Genomic DNA, 16,834 nt, shown 5'->3' with positions numbered 1-16,834 from the left:
TTTAATGTGAAAAAACACTTATGAAACCAAACTCGTGTTTGGTTACGAGGTACTAGTCAGAGTTGGTTTTCCACTTTAAAAATCAATTGCCAAAGTTATTCAACGAAGTCACACATGACTTCGTGAATAACTTACTTCGGCTTATTATTATACAGTATTATTCAGAAGTTTTGAATGAAGTGACTCCCGATGAAGCATCCATAGCTCGCGTCGCTCAAAACTACTCCGCTACATTCAAGTAAATGAGGCTGTGGTGCAATATCAGGCACAGCTGGATGGAGCTGTGCTTGGTAAGCTGATATTGATGACCTATGCTTAAAATAGATCATCAACATCAGAACCTTGGGAAAACCAGTTAAATCCAGCTGCCTAATATTGTGATAAGTGTATACGGACATGGTGTACCATGATTGCATACAAATACACGCAGATCATCTACACTCGTGAATTGCATACAGGTTACATTCTGTTCCAGTGCCAGGCAGACAACTTCCTTGTACTACAGGGACACTGAGCAAGGCCGCTTTAATCATAGGGCAAACTGTGCTCCTGAATCGAGGCCCCTGCGGGGCCACCAATGCAGCATCGCCACTTTCAGCTCTATTTAAAAGGATACAGATACAGTTGAAAGTCATGGCAGAGCAGGGAGTCATTGACTCCTTACTCATCATTCTCTGGGATCACACAGAAATGTAGTGTGCAGATGTAAAGCATGCATCCCTAATTATGGCCATAGATAGGGTTGTAATATATATCCCATAATTTAGCTTTGCTGGATAGATGATCAAAACCATTAAAAACCGCAGTTTAGTGTTCCCAAATGTAAAGTAATGCGCTTAAGAAGGAATCCTATGACTATACTATTGTCCATTTTGTGTTAACCAGGACTTCAGCAAAGAAGGATTTAGGGATTCTGATCTCTGACAACTTCAACATAAGTCACTAGTGTGGTCAGGCAGTAGAAAAAGCTAATCGCATGCTCGGCTATATAGCTACAGGTATATCCAGCAGAAAAAGGGAGATTATGATCCCACTGTATAGAGCTCGAGTGAGACTACTGCTGGTGTACTGTAATCCGTTCTGGAGACCTAACCTAAAAAGGCAATAGAGCATGGGCTACAAACGTGGTGAAAGCATAAAACTTCAGAAGACTTGAAAGAACTCAATTCATATAGCCTGGAGGAAAAAAAGGCACAGGGAGATGGGTGACATGATTGAAACATTGACATATATTAAAGGGTAATATAAGGTTTAGGAGCAAAAGCGTTTTAATAAGAAACTGAATGTGATTACAAGAAGGTACATTCTAAAACTAGTTGGGGGGATAAGGCTACTTTCACACCTGCGTTAGGTGCGGATCCGTCTGGTATCTGCAAGGACGGATCCGCACCTATAATGCAAACACTTGTATCCGTTCAGAACGGATCAGTTTGCATTATTCTTTTAAAAAAAGGTCTAAGTCAAAACGGATCCGTCCTGACTTACATTGAAAGTCAGTGGGGGAAGGATCCGTTTTCAACTGCACCATATTGTGTCAGTGAAAACAGATCTGTCCCAATTGACTTACATTGTAAGTCAGGACGGATCCGTTTGGCTCCGCATCGCCAGGCGAACACCAAAACGCTGCAAGCAGTGTTTTGGTGTCCGCATCCAGAGCGGAATGGTGACTGAACGGAGCCAAACTGATGCATTCTGAACTGATCCTTATCCATTCAGAATGCATTGGGGCTTAACTGATCCGTTTTGAACCGTCTGTGAGATCCCTGAAACGGATCTCACAAACGGAATTCAAAACGCTATTGTGAAAGTAGCCTGAGATGCAAAGACAGAAATATTGTTTGACTAAAAGTTGTAGATGTAACCAATGTGGTTGGAAGATGTACAGTAAGTGAATTTATACATGCACACTAACCAACGTTTAAGTTGATAAAATCGGGGCATTTAAGCCCTGCCCCTGGAACGCAGTTTATGGGCGGGGTTTAAGGTCCATTTTCGGCCTGAGACAGACGCATTTGCCAGGACTCTCTCGGAAAATCAGGGACAGTCCCGCCAAATTCGGAACAGTTGGCAACTATGTACATGTCTGGAATAAACAATTATCTATCCCACTAGTACAGTAACACAAAAGTAATAGAAGGGCAGACTAGATGTGGTCAATGTGGTCTTTTTCTGCTGTCATTTGTCTATGTTTCTAAAGACTACACCAACATGGCAGCCAAAGATCAGCGCTCATGCACTACATACGAAACATACACACAATCAAGAGGTCAAGATCAAGCCTCAGATGTCCCTGAATGCCACCATGCAAATAACATGATGCCATATGTTGATTTCCAGATGCTGGGTTTACAGTCCCATCCATTTACAAATTCAACTGTCCTTTCACAGTCTGAAGACAAGTTGCTGTCATAGACAATGAATACTCCTGGAATGTTTGCATTGGGCCCACCATACAGCCCTGGCATGTAGGCTTGTGCTGAGAGGCTATATCTAGTCCATAAATAATCAGCAGTCACACATTCAAATGGTCAAGGAGTTGATAAAACTGCTTCTTCTTAGACAGCATTATCTTGATGTCTTTTCAGTTCAAGCCCTCATGCACACAACTGTATTTTGGATCTGCATCTGATGTCCATATCTGCACGTCCATCACGCAAACTACAGAATATTTCCTATTCTTGTCCATTTAGCAACCATTTCTATTTTGGGACTGAGAAAAATGAAGATTGCACATAGAAGGGATTCATATTTTGCAGATCCACAGTTTGTTTTTCCTGTCCCATTCAACACACAGCCAATCACTGACTGAAACCAGACCACCACTGAGCTCAGTGATTGGCCATTTCCTGTGTGTCGAGAGAGATCAGGGATCGGGAAGTGTTGGAAGTGGAACATAATGAGGTGAGTGTGACTTATTTTATACCACTGCGCATCTTTTAGAAAAATAACCCCTTTAATTCTCAATGCATTTTTTTATTCCTTCGACTTACCAATATTGGGATGCTTCAGTAAGCGACAGATCCTTGCTTCACGTTCCAATTTCTGGTGATCTGTTTCGAGAATAAAAAATAAAAATGACAATAAATTTTCAGCTTTTATCCATTTTTTTTCCCTAAATATACATAAATGTATCACTGCATTCGCAACAACTCAATCTATTAAAATATCTCATTATTTAATCTGCATGGTGAATTCCATTAAAAACAAAACAAAAATTATTTTGCCAGAATTGTCATTTTTGTTTTCACTTTAACTCCCCTTAAAAACTGAATTAAAAAAATAAAAACAAAAAGGCAATATGTATCCCATAATGGTATCAATAAAAACTATAGCGCAACTCACAAAAAAAATTTGCCCTCACACAGCTCGGTCGGCAAAAGGCAATCTTTAAAAACTTTACTTATTCAGGAATAAGATTAAAAAAACTAAAAATAAAAGATTTAATTTGTTATCGCTATAATCATACTGACCCACAGAATAAAAGCTAAAATGACATTATTACCATGTAGAGAACACCATAAAAATGAAACCCAAAAAAGTGGCAGAATTGATTTGATTTGTTTACTTACACGATCTCTAAAGTTATAAAATTCACCTGATGCATCCCAAAATGGTGCCATTGAAATACAACTTACCCAAAAATAAAACATACTCTCATACAACAGAAAAAAAATAAAGTTATGGCTTTTGAAATGTGTCTTGGGGACTTGGGGGAGCAGGACTCGGGGCTTCATTAGCATACTGATCAAAGATACCGTTCTTTCAGGATCAAACATCTTCCGGGAATGTTCTTTCAAAGAAGGATCTCCCATCCACGAGCGATCTTTATTCGAACAAAAGACTGTTCGTCTATCATATGAGAATTTGGCCCACTTTTTTTACAAAAAAGACAATGATCTGTCACTGTTGGCTAAGGCCTGTTTCACATTTGCGGTTAACAGATCTGACAGGCTGTTCTGGCCGGGAAAAGTCTGCCGGATCTTTAAATACAAGGCACATGCAACAGTACTTGTCAGGCCGCTCCTCAGCATACTTGCCAGGTTAAGGCCCGATCTCAGTCGGTCCCTATTATAGTGAATGGGGCTGGACAGTATTTCAGCAGCGCACGGTAGCGCCACGTATTCACGGATTTGGCAGGCTGTTCTCGGCGGGAACAGCCTACCGGATCCGTTTACCTCAAATGTGAAACAATTAAATTTCACTGGACAAACGATTATTTTGGTTGAAATCAAAGTTTTGATCAACTTTGGACTAATGTGCATGGCTACCTTATGAAGTGCACATCAAAAGAGAATAAAGACTAAATCCAGCAACTGCCAATGCAGGTCCCACATAAGGGGGATGCTTTTACACAGTCCAATTCCAGTCCATAATCAACACAAGTTGACATTTAAAACCAATTGACTGTTGCTGGATTAAAAAGGCCTTGACAAAGGGTGGAATGATCGTTACTACGATTATTCATCTCTCTTAGACCTCTTTCACACTGGCGTGCAGCCCGTGGTCGTGCTGCAAAATGCGGGCCGCAATGCACGAGCACAGTCCGTGGGGCAGCCACAGCAGATCGCGGACACATTCACTTGAATGGGTCCGCGATCCGGCCGTTGCGCAAAAAGATAGGACATGTTCTATCTTTTTGCGGAACAGAAGTATGGGACGAAACCCCACGGAAGCACTCCGTAGTGCTTCCGTTCCACACCATTCCGCATCTCCGGATTTGCGAACCCATTCAAGTTAATGGGTCCGCATCCGTGATGCGGAATGCACACAGAACAGTGCCCGTGTACTGTGGGCCGCAATACGGCAACGAGCCGCACACGCCAGTGTGAAAGAGGCCTTAATTTTATAATACATCAGCAGGTTTACACAGGAAGATGCTCTGCTGATCATTTTCTTGCTTCCACAAATTATCCGATCGCTGACACGTTTACAAGGGCCAGTTATCGGGAATGCGTGTTCATTAACAATAACTGCCTGTGTAAAAGAGGCCGCAGATGAATAGGTCACCATGATCTTCTATGTACTCTAAGGATTAGCAGTAACATACAAGAACTGTATTATAACGGCTGCTGCATTCCAGGGGATAGTAATCGCAGATCTAGCAGGATGGGTGCTAGAAATGCTAAAAACGTGAAGAGATCAATGTTTTCTTAGCAATGATTCTGCTTTACCTGCGTTGCGTATGTATACACACATGGGCATTCTGTGGACGCATCAACCCTTCTAAAGCAGCTGAAGAACACAGGCACATAGTTAATCCAATCATCTGCACATCATGCAGCCATTATATCTAAGCAGGGACATAATCTTCTCTGCTCAGAACAATCTCGACATCGAGAATATAAGAACATTGCCTTTCAGTGGGAAACAAAGCCTTCCTGACACAGAAGGAGCCGTCACTTGTCATACACACTGCACTTCACAGGTCTGCACCTAAACTGTAATCTTACAATTGCTACTTGTTCTCAACCATCCAGCAATAATAGAACATGCATCATGTTAAGCGTCTTCTTAAGGTAAGGTCATAAATCGGATCAGAAACGTCTAATCCTTTCAATACATGTGTGTTACGTAAAAAAAATGAAAAAAAGAGGTGTACGGTGTATTCATATGTCCACATGACAAATAAAGGAACAAACTGTAAAGAGTAACACAAAAAGAACTTGACCCATGACTGTAAAGGCCCATTTACACGGGCCGAGGATCGGGGCGATTATTGGGCTTCTTAACCCATGTAAATGTGCCGCCGCTTGTTCACTGTAAGCAGCACACCAAGTGATTTACTAACGTGATTCTCTCTTAGCCATCCATGGCCACATCCTCTTCTGTCCAGGTGCTGGCCTGTACAACTACTTCTAGTGCCTGCACGAAGAGGATGCTGCCATGGACCACTAAGAAAGCAGTCAAATGAGAAAACCTCGTGACCAACACCATTTTTCCTCCAATGGATGGGACGGATGTAGCAGTGCGCTCATGGGTGGTCAGCAGGGGGTCTTCTGACCACCAGCTCAGGTGAGACAAAAGCATCCTCAGAGTGGCCAACCCCTTTAAATCAAAGCAGAGGGTAAGGCCTCTTGCACACAAACTTTTTTTTTTTCCTGTTTCCTTCCGTTTTTTGCGTTCCGTATACGGAACCATTCATTTCAGTGGATCTGCAAAGAAAACGGAAGGTACTCCGTATGCCTTCCGTTTACGTATTTCCGTTTCATTCAGAGATAGAACATGTCCTATTATTGCCCGCATAACGGACAAGGATAGTACAGTTTTATCAGGGGCCAGCTGTTCCGTTCCGCAAAAAAAGCACACAGACGTCATACGTATTTTTTGCGGATCCGTTTTTTGCGGACCACAAAATACTGAAAAAGCCATACGGTCGTGTGCAAGAGGCCTAAACCCTATTCTCAATCTCAAGGAGCTACTTCCTCTAATTGGCAGATTAAGTCTACTTTCACACTAGCGTTTTGGCTTTCAGTTTGTGAGATCCGTTCAGGGCTCTCACAAGCGGTCCAAAACGGATCAGTTTTGCCCTAAAGCATTCTGAATCGAAAAGGATCCGCTCAGAATGCATCAGTTTGCCTCCGTTCAGTCACCATTCAGCTCTGGAGGCGGACACCAAGACTCTGCTTGCAGCGTTTTGGCATCAGTCTGCCGAAACTGAGCCAAACGGACCCGTCCTGACACACAATGCAAGTCAATGGGGACGGATCCCTTTTCACTGACACAATCTGGCACAACAGAAAACGGATCCGTCCTCCATTGACTTTCAATGGTGTTCAAGACAGATACGTCTTGGTTATGTTAAAGATAATACAAACTGATGCAGACGGTTGTATTATCTGAACGGATCCGTCTGTGCAGATCCATGATCCGCACCAAACGCGAGGGTGAAAGTAGACTAAGGGTCCATTCACACGCCCGCAATTCCGTTCCGCATATTGCAGAACGGAATTGCGGACCCATTGATTTCTATGGGGCCACACTATGTGCTGTCCGGATCTGCACTTCCGGGTCCGCACTTCCGTTCCCGAAAAAAATAGAACATGTCCTATTCTTTTCCGCAATTGCTGACAAGAATAGGCATTTTCTATTATAGTGCCGGCGATGTGCGACCCACAAAATGCGGAACGCACATTGCCGATGTCCGTGTTTTGCGGATCCGCAAAGCACATACGGATGTGTGAATGGACCCCAAGAATACCATGGGCCCTGAGCTGTATAAGGAATGTGGGCCCCCACCAGTCTCAAGTTTTAAAATGATAACACTGCATATATACAATAAAAGTTTGGTTCACAAGAGATGAGCCTGTTGTGGATTTTCTGCAAAGTAAAATCTGAGCGGATAGGGAAGAAAACCAAAATGAGCTGGCTTTCTCAGCGACAAAGATGTTATTGCAAAGTCTTCAACCTGCGGCAAAAACTAATATGCTGCAGATTGACAACCCACAGTGCAAGTCTGGGGTTTCTCCACAGAGTGTGGATGAGTTCTCATATCTACTGTATATCTCTCCAGCTATCTCATATCTATCTCATATCCAGGGCCGGCGTTAAGGGAGGGCAAACTGGGCAATTGCCCAGGGTCCCTATCGTCTAAAGGGTGTCTTTGGGGATGCACACAGCAGAGAGTGAGGAGGGTGCAGATACAGAGGATGAGGAGGGTGCAGAAGCGGAAGGCTGAATGAGCCACTTAAACAACTGTGGTGCACCCTTTGAAGTTATCACACGCGCCTTCTCCAACTTCCCACTTAGGCTCCGGCCTGGTGCACCTGCCCGACCCCTACCATCCCTGCGGAACGGTCTGCCTCTTCCTCTGCCTGTCATTCTCTAAATGAGCCTCTGCCCAAGTCCGTAGAGAAGAGCAGTATTTTGTGGAAGGTGGTATATAGCACCCCTCAATCAGGATTTTGTGTAAGAAGGTATATGGCACCCCTCAATCAGTATTTGGCAGAAACAGGTATATAGCACCCCTCAATCAGTATTTTGTGTAAGAAGGTATATGGCGCCCCTCGATCAGTATTTGGCAGAAACAGGTATATAGCACCCCTCAATCAGTATTTTGTGTAAGAAGGTATATGGCGCCCCTCAATCAGTATTTGGCAGAAACAGGTATATAGCACCCCTCAATCAGTATTTTGTGTAAGAAGGTATATGGCGCCCCTCGATCAGTATTTGGCAGAAACAGGTATATGGCACCCCTCAATCAGTATTTGGCAGAAACAGGTATATGGCACCCCTCAATCAGTATTTGTCGGAAACAGGTATATAGCACCCCTCAAACAGGATTTTGTGGAAGAAGGTATATCGCAGCCCTCAAGCAGTTTTTTTTTTTGGGCAACAGGTATATCACACCCGTTGCAATTAGTTACTCCAATTGCATTTGTCCCTCTATCTAGCTGCGGTATCGCAGCAGAACCGCACACAACTGCTGCACAATACAAATACACTATAATACATTTTATATTTTAGAAAGTATATTATAAGTATATCACACACCATTACCAGTTCTTAAAAGGACTTTTGTGGCCCTATTAGCTACCGTTTGGTGTCCCTAACTGTCCCTGCTCAAAAATGCAACCTCTCCCTACACTGGCAAAACACAAATGTAAAATGCCTGCCAGATCGTGTTCTTTTATAAGGTTGGGGGTGTGTCCATGTGCTGAAACGTCTCAATTGGCTGCCCTGTCCCACCTGATGGATGTGTCATGGGTCAAAGTTCGGCACTATGCAAAAAAATACGACACATGCAAATATCGCCATAAGTTCGCATGTTCAGTGAATCGCAAACGAGCAAAGTTCCCAGCGAAACTACTGCCGGGCGAACCGCAAGGCCACTACTAAAAGGACCTGCGATAATTTTAGATGCAGGAGGCGGAGATCAGCATAGAAGAGGGGATGAAGTGTCTGTGATGACCTTATGTGACCAGAACAGGAGGCGGAGCTCAGCATTGCAGTAAAGTAATGAAACAGAAGACCAGTGATTCATGGGAAGAAGTGAAGAAGGATGGATTCAATGTAAGTGACAGGGGAGTGCAGGGAGTTGTAGTCCTCTCTTTATATACCTCCTGTTATGTAATAAGAGGTATCAGGAGAGGACTACAAATCCCAGCATGTCCAGCTTGTTATGTAATATCAGAGTACATTACAAGAGGAGGTAAAATAGCAGAGGACTACAACTCTCAGCATGACCCGACCATTATGATGTAATTTCAGGGTACATTAACAACCTGGATATGTTGGGAGTTGTTGTCCTCTCCTCTAATAATGTACTCTGATATTACATAATGGCTTGGACATACTGGAAGTTGTAGTCCCATCCTCTTAGATGTCCCCCTGTAATGTGCTCTGATATTAAATAATAATGGCCTAGACATGCCAGGAGTTATAGTCCTGTTATATCTCCTTCGGTAATGTTCTCTGAATTAGGGCCGGAATGATGGATAGGCGAGGGTAGTCATCCGACTAGGGGGCGCACTCATCGCTGTCTAACCTTACCTCCGGCCACTAGGCCTCAAGCCTGTGAGGCATTAGAACACCACAAGAAGCCGCAATGATATCACTGCAACCTTCTGCACTAGGTCTCGCAAGATGACCCAGAGCAGGAGTGGTGATGTCATTGGGACTGTATGCATGAGGACACAGCAACACAAGCCACAGATAAATCTGTGGTCTGCATGGCAGACAGTGGAGGGGGAACGGGAGGGAGGCGGATTATTTTTTTTTTAAATACTAAAATGTCCACACTGCTGGGGCACCAAGGAAGGAAAGAGATTATATATACTTGGAACGACTGGGGAGGAATGGAGGAGCATTATATACTGGCACTACGGGGGAACATATTATATATACTGGCACTATGGGGGGCAGCATTATATATTGGAACTAGTAGGGGGCACTACAGGGGGACATTAGAGCCACTAGGAGCATTATGCTTATATTATTACTACTAGAGTACTGTAGGGGCGTTATTTGACGCAATATGGAGGGCATTGCTACTAATGGGGGCTATCTTGGAGAGTATTATCACTATTACTAATAAGGGCAGTCTGGGTGTATAGTATAGTGTTTGTGGACATGGGGGGGGGAGCTCAGCAGGCACAGTAATAGGGTTAGCTTCAAGAGGTTCTCAGTTTTTGTTTTTTTTTCATATTGATGAATCAATATCAGATCGGCGGGGGTCTGACACCCGGCACCCCTGGCGATCAGCTGTACGAGTAGATAGCACACTGTGTACACGTGCTGTCTCCCTTCTCTCTTCCTGCACTTCTGCTGTATATCTATGGGACAGCAGCAGTGAACAGCACTCGCCGTCTCCTCAAACAGCTGATCGGCGGGGGTGCAGGGTGTCGGACGTCGGACTGTGTTTTTAGCACATTACAAGATTTGGGGCCCCGCTTTTGATTTTGCCCAGGGTCACATTTTGTCTAAAACCGGCCCTGCTCTTATCACATATCTATCTCTCTATACCTTTACTGCAAATGTGAAAGTAGCTTTACCTGGCACAAGGGAGGGAGAAGATGATCATCTGATTTTCTCACCAGACCACCGGTCTGGGTGGCTATGTGCCCCTAGTAGCCTTGGGCAGTCACCCACACCGCCCATATAACCAGCCACTGTGGCTCAACAAAAAATGGTCTTCACTGAGAAATGGTGCAAGGGGCCTGAATGCTTGAAAGGGGTTTTCAGACTCTGTAAGCTAATCCCCTAGGATGGGCCATCAATATTAAATTGGTGGTGGGACTCAGCTGCTCCAGGCAGCTGTTTGAAGGGGTTGCAGCACTCTGGCGAGTGCCGTATTCTCTTCATAACATCTGCTCAGTATAGAGCAATAGTGGCTATGTCTAGTATTGGAGCTCAGATCCATTCAGTGTGGCTGGCAAAAATTGAAGATGTGGACCCTTCAGACAGCTGATTGGTGGGGGTGCTGAGAGGTAGACCCACAGTGATCTATTATTGGTGGCTACTGTATCAATTTTAATGAACCAGAAAACTCCTTTAGCTATATGGCACACTGTGCAGTGAAATGTCTTTGAGCTAACACAGTGAAAATGATAGAATAGAGGGTAATCCTCTCAAAGAACAATGTACACTGGGTATTAAGGAATTAAAAATCAGTCACTAAATAAACTAAATCAATCAGGAGCCTTTTTCTGAGAGATGTTGGAGAAATATCACTGCACATGATTTGCAAGTATACATAGTGTATATTAAAACATAGATGAGAAAGGAAATATTCCAAAATACGAATCTATACAAAAAACCTGGAGGAACCAAAGTGTATGTAATCGTGTTTATGAAGAGTACAGAGGCTCTTACATAAGAGCCTGTGTCGTTCATCCACATTACTTCCACAAGGTTTATTAAGGTCAGTATGCAAAATGCCCTGCCTTCATGTAAAAAAAGAGGAAGGATTTGGTTAAAGACTCCAGGCTTGCATTTGAAGAGCCCATAATCCCTTTTTGTGAATGAAATGTTATGAATGAATTGTTCTAATCGCCATCTGCTGTGTGACGTGATAAAAATAAAACTAATGACAGATTGTACAGATCAAACTCTTCCACACAACTGCACTGAACTTCTGACCAAAGGACAATATGAGTCACCTTAGAATCCCTCCATACTGCGATGCTCGCCCATCTGTCCGTTCATTTTTTCCATGTTCAGTTCTTGATGAGGGGCCCTCACAAAAGCAATCTAGAGGACTACTGGCTGTATTTAGCCTTCCGATTACTACAGCCTCCCTTCTTTGTACTCTATATACCAATAGACTTCAGATCAGAAAGCGTTCAGGTTTCAATTCTTCTTATTATAGTCCATGGAGTCCGTATCACACAAAGTGCAGCTACTGGCAAGAAATCACATTTTTTTACTAACCAATACTAGAGAGAAACACATATTCTTCTTTCCTCTTTTCTAATGTGTATTTTCTGGACAAGATCATGGGTGCAGCCATCTTGCCTGGGCTCCTCTTCAGAGACATGCTTTACAGGACAGAAGATGTTCTTTGACTTCTATGGGGCAATGCTGTCACCAGTGCAGAGGTTATTATGCAGGGAGGGGGAGGAGGGGAGCTATCATAATAAAAATACCTAATGTTATAAATACGTAAATATATATGGATTTTCTTTTTCTTTACCAACAGGGGACACAGAAAATTGGGGAAAAAAATAAAATGAAATGATTATTAATGCTATAGATAATTACAGAGGATAAATTCCCTTTGCTGGTCATAGACATTGGATGGGGTCTAACAAACAAAGAGCTGCACTTGGAATTTTCCCTAGACCAAGAGCACAAATTATGTTTAAACTGATCAGGCCAATGACAAAAAGGTCTGAAAATATGTGGCAACCACGAATAAGATATAGCAAAGGGGTCAAGAAAAGACATGACTCTAGAAGGGTCTTTAATTTTCTTTTTTTCTCTGCATTTCATTTTTTTACTATTTAAAAGTAAATAGCGCAATCTGAGCAAAACTTGCATTAAAGGGGTATTCCAGTATCATGATGTTTATTACCTATTCTCAGAAGAGGTAATACATTGACTCCTGGCACCCATGACAATCAGCTGTTTGAAGGTGCAACTGGCATAGTCTTCAATGTTTACCTGCATTTGGCAGTGCATTGTAATTACAGCCTTTCATCTCATTCACTTGAATGGTAAAGGAAGCTGTAATTACCCTGCAACAGCTATTACAAAGTAGATGATCTGCGGGGGTGTCGGGAGAAGAGTGCATCAACGTTATAAGACTGGAATACCCCTTTTAGCTTAGTGTATGGCGTGAGGGGGGCGGTGCATGACACCGTTTTTTTTTAAATCTTGGACAAGCAGCATCCCCTTAGGATTATACAGTTAGACAGTATATAAGCTTGTACCTATACTCTCTCTCAGCATCTGCTAAACAGGTCTTCTGGAAAGCAGTGCAAACATGTGCTTGGCGACCCTTCCCCTCTGCTCTGAACTGACGCCTCCTGGTAAATTTGTCAGACGTAGGGTTGTTGCGGGTATTGAAATTTCGATACCCAATCGATACTTTTGTCCCGGTATCGATACGATACCGGGATTTCCATTTTTTTCGATACTGGGCTGCGCTGTCTAGTATCACAGAACATGAGCGAGCTGCTCTCAGCGCGCTCATGTTCCCTCAGCAGCACAGGGGAGAAGGAAGCAGTCTCTCCCTCCCCCTGTGCTGCTGCCACCAATGAACAGAGAGATGGGCGGGCGCACTGCGCCACCAATGATAGGACTTTTCCTACACAGAGCAGCGCCCAGAGATGTCCCAGCACTTACTATTATTCCTGGGCGCCGTTCCGTTCGCCCGCTGTGCCCCATTACTGTCTCCTGCTCCGTATGCTAATTACTATCGGAGCAATGGGGAGGAGACATCAACTTCTCTCCTGGGCGTTCCTTCTACCTGCGCTGCAATTGGACAGCGCTATAGCCAGGGAGAAGGAGCGCCCACTAGAGAAGCTGATGTCTCCTCCCTATTGCTCCGATAGTAATTAGCATACGGAGCAGGAGAACGTAATGGGGCACAGCGGGCGAACGGAGCGGCACCCAGGAAGAATAGTAAGTGCTGGGAGATCTCTGGGCGCCGCTCTGTGTAGCCTAATACTTAAAGTCCGGACCCATATAAGGTCGTCTTTAACACAATACAGGAGGCAGGTGACGGCAGCAGAATCGCATAGGGAGCTGCGATCAGCGGCAGTTAACCCCTAACGTGCGGCACCTGAGGGGTTAACTGCCGCTGATTTGCTGCCAGTACCCTCCTTCTGTATTAAGGGTTAATTATCATTGGTGGCGCAGTGCGTCCGCCCCCCCCCCCCCCCCCTCAACCCCCCACACCATTAAAATCATTGGTGACACAGTGCGCCCCTTTCATTAAAATCATTGGAGGCAGTGGCCACAGGGTCCTCTGCCCTCCCCCTCATTGGTGGCAGTGGCCACAGGGTCCTCTCCCCTCCCCCTCATTGGTGGCAGTGGCAGCTTCTGATCGGAGCCCCAGCAGTGTAATCCTGGGGCTCCGATCGGTTACCATGGCAGCCAGGATGCTACTGAAGCCCTGGCTGCCATAGACAGCTCCCTGCTGCCCTGTGTACAAAGCACAGAGCAGCAGGGAGAGAGTGTGAGGTCCTATTCACCCTGATGGAGATCTATTAGGGTGAATAGGACAAGGGATTAAAAGATCCCAGGTTCTGGCCCCTAAGGGGGGAAATAGTTATTAAATAAAAAGTGTAAAAACAAAAACAAAAAAACACCAAATTATTAAGTATGAATCACCCCCTTTCCCAATTTCACATATAAAATATAGAAACAATAAATAAACATATCACATATCATCATGTCAGAAAAGTCCAAACTATTAAAATATAAAAAAAATCTATGCAGTGAACGCCGGAACAGAAAAAATTAATAAATGGCGATTCGCCATTTTTTAAAATGCGGAATGCACGTGGATTTTTTGGTTTATTTTTTTCGCGTGGCATCAAATATCGCAATACTTTTTTATGGTATCGAAATCAAAACAAAAATTTGGTATCACAACAACTCTAGTCAGATGACGCACGACGGGTCCGTTTAGGGGTTGTCACCGATAAGTCTGGGCACTGTCACTAAAGAGAGTTCCCAGCACACTTTAGACTGTATTAGCATATGGACACTCATATCACAGAAAATATGTAACTGACATCCTTGTTAACGCCGTATGAGGGTCAAATCTGCCGACAAGCTCCGACACAAACCTAAAATTCTTTAAATGAAATACTGTGTACCCTTCAAAAAGAATTCAAGAAGAGAATTATATGAAACTATTGAGGAAAAGAAACAATGTCAATGGGAAAACTAAATCAATCAATAAATCTCCAATGTGGGGGAAAATAGCCCAGAGCCGGGGTAATACTGGGCTGCGGGGTCACTCCCCCTGCAGGTGCCATGCAGTCCTACACCTAGTATTGAAGGGACTGCCTCTAAAGAAGTCCGAGACATTACAAGTGGACTTCATGAAAATAAACTAGTGTTCATTTGTGACAAATAGCAGCAGATCTCTGCATGGAAGGATGTACATACTCTTTCTACTACATTTACCAAGACAAGGATATAAATCACCTCATTTCAGAAACACGTAGGTGTTGCTGGCTCCATTTTTTCCACAGTACATATAGCTGTGCCATAGACTACTTGTGGATACGTCAGAACTCTCACTTGAAGTGATTCGCACAGCATTTGTCCTAGAGTTAATGCAATGAAAGTGAGATTGCAGTGCTAAGAATAGATAACCTGAGAGCGACACAGAATGAAAGGCAGATGACGGCACACTTCAGACATATTGATCTCTGCCGCATTGTTACCTTCTCAGGGGGAGAGGGGATTTCTGAGGGCAGTAAGTGGCAGGCAGCCTGCGAGAGTCATGCATATTTCAGGAGAGCACAAACACTTTACAGACCTGGCCTCCAACCCAATTATACACAAGATACAGCCTCTCCACACTATTATAAAGCCTTAGGCCCCTTTCACACGAACGAGTATTCCGCGCGGATGCGATGCGGGAGGTGAACGCATTGCACCCGCACTGAATACCGACCCATTCATTTCTATGGGGCTGTTCACATGAGCGGTGATTTTCACGCATCACTTGTGCGGTGCGCGAAAATCGCAGCATGCTCCTCTTTGTGCGTTTTTCACGTAACGCAGGCCCCATAGAAATGAATGGGGTTGCGTGAAAATCGGAAGCATCCGCAAGCAAGTGCGGATGCGGTGCGATTTTCACGCACGGTTGCTAGGAGACGATCGGGATGGAGACCCGATCATTATTATTTTCCCTTATAACATGGTTATAAAGGGAAAATAAGAGCATTCTGAATACAGAATGCATAGTAAAACATCGCTGGAGGGGTTAAAAAAAAATAATTAACTCACCTTAGTCCACTTGATCGCGTAGCCCGGCATCTCCTTCTGTCTTCATCTGATCTCTGTGCAGCAACAGGACCTTTGGTGACATCATTCCGGTCATCACATGATCTTTTACCATGGTGATGGATCATGTGATGACCGGAGTGACGTCACCAAAGGTTCTGTTGCTGCACAGAGATCAGATGAAGACAGAAGGAGATGCCGGGCTACGCGATCAAGTGGACTAAGGTGAGTTAAATTATTATTATTTTTTTTTTTTTAACCCCTCCAGCGATGTTTTACTATGCATTCTGTATTCAGAATGCTATTATTTTCTCTTATAACCATTACAATGTTTTGCACTCGTGCGGAAAAATCGCGGGTGTTCCCGTAACGCACCTGCACATTTTCCCGCAACGCCCGTGTGAAAGAGGCCTTAACCCCTTAAGGACGCAGGGCGTACCGGTACGCCCTATTTCCCGAGTCCTTAAGGACTCAGGGCGTACCGGTACGTCCTAACTTTAACCACCTCCGGACCGCCTAACGCAGGATCGCGTTCCGGAGGTGGCAGCGCTGCGCACAGTCACGCATATACGCGTCATCTCGCGAGACGCGAGATTTCCTGTGAACGCGCGCACACAGGCGCGCGCGCTCACAGGAACGGAAGGTAAGAGAGTTGATCTCCAGCCTGCCAGCGGCGATCGTTCGCTGGCAGGCTGGAGATGTGTTTTTTTTAACCCCTAACAGGTATATTAGACGCTGTTTTGATAACAGCGTCTAATATACCTGCTACCTGGTCCTCTGGTGGTCCCATTTGTTTGGATCGACCACCAGAGGACACAGGTAGCTCAGTAAAGTAGCACCAAGCACCACTACACTACACTACACCCCCCCCCCCATCACTTATTAACCCCTTATTAGCCCCTGATCACCCCTAATCACCCCTGATCAC

The 16,834-nt window shown here is 44.3% G+C and overlaps 1 protein-coding gene across 8 annotated transcripts in view; it reads right to left on the bottom strand.

The window, feature by feature from the left end:
• The window catches only part of CAMK2D (calcium/calmodulin dependent protein kinase II delta), a 420,621-nt gene that overhangs the window by 317,771 nt on the left and 86,016 nt on the right, over positions 1-16,834 (bottom strand). For all 8 annotated transcript variants that reach the window (XM_040418340.1, XM_040418343.1, XM_040418341.1 and 5 more), the window contains exon 3: positions 2,991-3,050. In XM_040418340.1, coding sequence (XP_040274274.1) covers positions 2,991-3,050 — 60 coding nt within the window. The remainder of the gene's footprint in view (positions 1-2,990; positions 3,051-16,834) is intronic.

This window comes from Bufo bufo, chromosome 2 (assembly GCF_905171765.1).
Source record: "Bufo bufo chromosome 2, aBufBuf1.1, whole genome shotgun sequence".
Taxonomy (NCBI): domain Eukaryota; kingdom Metazoa; phylum Chordata; class Amphibia; order Anura; family Bufonidae; genus Bufo; species Bufo bufo.
This window is presented reverse-complemented; position numbering and strand designations above follow the sequence as displayed.